General features: G+C 55.0%; 1 protein-coding gene across 1 annotated transcript; it reads left to right on the forward strand.

The window, feature by feature from the left end:
• Positions 1–320: 320 nt before the first annotated feature.
• On the forward strand, positions 321–3,197 carry FOXD2 (forkhead box D2). Its single transcript, XM_034415036.3, has one exon. The coding sequence runs from the start codon at positions 721–723 to the stop codon at positions 2,071–2,073; it is 1,353 nt and encodes a 450-aa protein (XP_034270927.2). The 5' UTR covers positions 321–720; the 3' UTR covers positions 2,074–3,197.
• Positions 3,198–3,653: the final 456 nt, after the last annotated feature.

The raw sequence follows: 3,653 nt of genomic DNA on the forward strand, positions 1-3,653 counted from the left end.
TTGGACTCCTGGCCATTAGTGTCCCGTCTCGCGAAAGAGGGAAGATGGCGTGTGAGGGACGGGTTTGCCCCCCTCAAAAAAATAATAAAATAAAATAAAATAAAATCCGAAGCGCTGGACCGGCTTATCAAGCAAGCCCGAAGCAACCAACAGGCCGAGAGAGGCGGGGGGGGGGGGGAGTGGAGCGCGAGGGCGCGCGGTGGGGCTGCAAGGCGCTTGGCAGGCGAGGAGCGCGAGCGTCGGGTCTGTTTGCGCGCGCCAACAACACGTGACCCGCTGTCCGCGCTATAAAAGCTCCTGGCGCTCGCCTCGGCGGCTCAGTGCCTGCGCGACGTTCCGGCCGGCGGGAGCTTTCGCGCGAAGGCGGTGGCTTTCCCCACCCTTTCTGTCCCGTCCCCCCCACCCCCCCAATCCTATCGCTCCTTCCCTGTCCCTGTTTCCCGCCCGGGGCCACCCGCAACCCCTGGCCCAGCCCCCTCCCCTCCCGCCACTCCTCCTCCCGCCCCCCGCCACGGTCGCCCTGCCCTCCCGAAGGGAGAGAAACGCCGAGGAGCGCCTGTTGCTCTCGCTCCGGCCGCGGGGAGCGAGGGCGCCGCCTCCTCCTCTTCTTCTTCAGACTCCTCCCTCGCTCCGCCGCTAGGGGGTGGCCTAGCCGAGCAGCCCGACCCGGAGGCAGAAGCAGTCGGCCGGAGCAGCGGCGGCGGCGGCGGCACCGCCACCATGACCCTGGGCTGCAGCAGCGGGAGCAGCCGACCCTGCGGCTTGCTGGCGGCCCCCTCGCCGGAGGAGGAGGAAGAGGACGAGGCGCCGTCCGACGTGGAGGATGCCGACATCGACGTGGTGGGGCCCCCTCACGAGCAGGCGAAGTTTAGCGAGGAAGAGGAGGAGGAGGAGGAGGAAGAAGAGGAAGACGATTTGCGCCTCCTCCCCAAACAGGCGGTGCGGGTCAGGCTGTCCCCAGTCCAGCGAGGCCCGGAGGCCACGCTGGGCGACAATCACGTCGTTGCAGCGGCTCCGGCAGGGTCGGCTCCGGCGGGGTCAGCGGCTGGCCCGGCGTCCGCCTCGTCCTCGTCCTCGTCAGGCGGCGGCGCTTCAGGAGCCGGCAAAAACCCCTTGGTGAAGCCGCCCTACTCCTACATCGCCCTCATCACCATGGCCATCTTGCAGAGCCCCAAGAAGCGGCTGACGCTAAGCGAGATCTGCGAGTTCATCAGCGGCCGCTTCCCTTACTACCGCGAGAAGTTCCCGGCCTGGCAAAACTCCATCCGCCACAACCTGTCGCTCAACGACTGTTTCGTCAAGATCCCCCGCGAGCCGGGCAACCCGGGCAAAGGCAACTACTGGACTCTGGACCCGGAGTCCGCCGATATGTTCGACAACGGCTCCTTCCTGCGCCGGAGGAAGCGCTTCAAGAGGCAGCAGCAGCAGCTCCACCCGCAGCCGCCGGAGCTCCTCTTGCGCGCCGCCGCTGCGGACCCGGCGGCTTTCCTGCCGGGTTTCGCCTACGGACCTTATGGCTACAACTACGGGCTGCAGCTGCAGAGTTTCCACCATCACCACCATCACCACCACCACCCGGCTGCCGCAGGCGGAGGGACGGCGGGGACGTTTTCTTTCCAGACTTCATCCTGCACCCTTCCTGCGCCGCCCGGCCCTGGGGCCACGGCGACCGCCCCGGCGTCCGTCTTCTCCAGTGGGCTCTCCTCTTTCCTGGGCGGCGATCTAAGTTGCAGGAAAGCTTTCTACCCGGCGGGGCAGCTTAGCCCTACCGCCTCCCTCCTGCAGAGTCTCAAGACGGACCAGGGAGCGGGCAACCGGCCTTCCTTTTCCATAGACAATATCATTGGAAGCGGTGGCGGCGCGGCCCCTCCGCCTTCCAGTAGCTCCGCGGTCAGCGCAACAGATTCGCCCTTCCCGGCGGGCCATGCTGGGAGCCAAGCGCAGGTCCTGGCTATGTTGTCTCCAGCTCTGACTCCCTTACCGAACCATTTGAGCCTCACCCACGAATCACTCCTGCAGTCGGGACAAAACTTTTCCAGTAAACTCACAAACCTCAACAATTGTCCTTTTTAAAGGCAGCCACAATGGCCCTTTCCCCATCAACATTCCCCCCTCCTATCTATCTCCCTCTATTGTCCTCCCATTGTGTTTTGAAAGGTAGGAACTTTTTTTGGGGGGGGGGCATCTTTCATCTGGATCGTTTTGTGTGTGTGTGTGTGTGTACGCGCATGTGCGCGTGCGTGTGTCTATTTCCTCCGGGCTTGTGATTTAGCAAATGGCGGGGTATGTGAGTAGGGGGGGGGGAAGAAATTTGTTGAGCCAAAAGACCTATTTAAAATTAAGTCTTTCTTATGAAATGATTTCTGGCAGCTTGGGAGAAAAGCAAAAGCAAAAGTGAAATCATTTAATTAGGGCTGCAGTCCTAAGCTGTCCAGGTGGTGCTATTTTAGTTGGGTTTATTGGAATGGCCTTCCTAGTATGGATCCATTAGCAGCTCGGTTATTCTGGCGCAACTGCCTTTATACTCTGTAAAGTTACTCCATTCAATTTAAGTCTGTCAGAGTGGAGTTCTTTGTGCAGTAAAACTATCTTCCCAGGTTTGAAGGCGGGCTTGTTCCAAGGTTATAACTTTAAACTGATAGTGGTGGGTGTTAATTCATGCTTTTGGGGGGCAAATCCCACTGCATTCTTGTACTTGCTCCCAGGTGTGCCTTGAATAACAACCTTGAGGTGTGTGTATGGGGGGTGGGTGGGTGGGTTGATGCACTTGTGAGACTTTGCATTTTTAAACCGGTTCCCTGAATGGTCCTGATGTCTGTATTTCCTCTTGGGTATCCTTAATAGTTCAATATTTCCTAGAAATGTATAAACCAATTTAAACATTTAAGTGAGATTTGAAATACATATCTCTAAAGATCAGGCCATATCAGCAAATCCTCTGTTATCGAAACTCCCGCCTCCTCTCCACCCCTTCAGTGTGTGTGTGTGCCTGTGTGTATGTGTGTTCAGTGTATTGGGACTCATTGGCGTGTATACATTGTGCACCAGAGCTATTTTGCTCTCTTCCCACTAGTTGTGTTTCCCTCCTATTTTATTGAAAGAATTGTGAATGATTAGATGTGGAAAAGGCAACACATTTTTTTTTTGTCCACCTCTGGTGTAAATTAATAAATGTCTGTGAATTCTCTTAAAAAGAACCCAGTGGGTCTTGCTATTTGCTCTTGTAATTTTTTTTTTAAAAAAGATGTTGTGTTAGTAGTATTGGATTTTTGAAAGTGAAAAAGACCTGCAGAGTGGGATGAATTTATTTAGATATTGTTAAAAGCTAAGGGAAAAGCAGTGCCTTCAATTTTGCAGTAGCAAGGGCAAACCACTCTCAAAACCTAAATTCAGAGACTCCACTGCTGGGACCCCCCAATAGGCTTCCTTCTGAGCAGAAGTACATATTGGATTGTACTCTTTGTATGTCAACCTATCCTAATCTCGGTCTTAAAATATATACCTTGAATTGACAACGATTAAAGTCAGGGTTCAGCTGCTGTTTTGAGCAGAAATGTAATCTATAAAATAAATGTTTCCCATTAAGTAGACCAATATTAAAATGAGCCAGGTAAATATTTGTAGCTTACTAATGAAATGTGGGTTTGCCATAA

This window comes from Pantherophis guttatus, chromosome 3, assembly GCF_059756535.1.
Source record: "Pantherophis guttatus breed Tessera chromosome 3, ASM5975653v1, whole genome shotgun sequence".
In the NCBI taxonomy this organism is placed as follows: domain Eukaryota; kingdom Metazoa; phylum Chordata; class Lepidosauria; order Squamata; family Colubridae; genus Pantherophis; species Pantherophis guttatus.

Coding starts and splice junctions, on each gene's coding strand:
- FOXD2 (XM_034415036.3), top strand. CDS start 721: ATGACCCTGGGCTGCAGCAGCGGGAGCAGCCGACCCTGCGGCTTGCTG.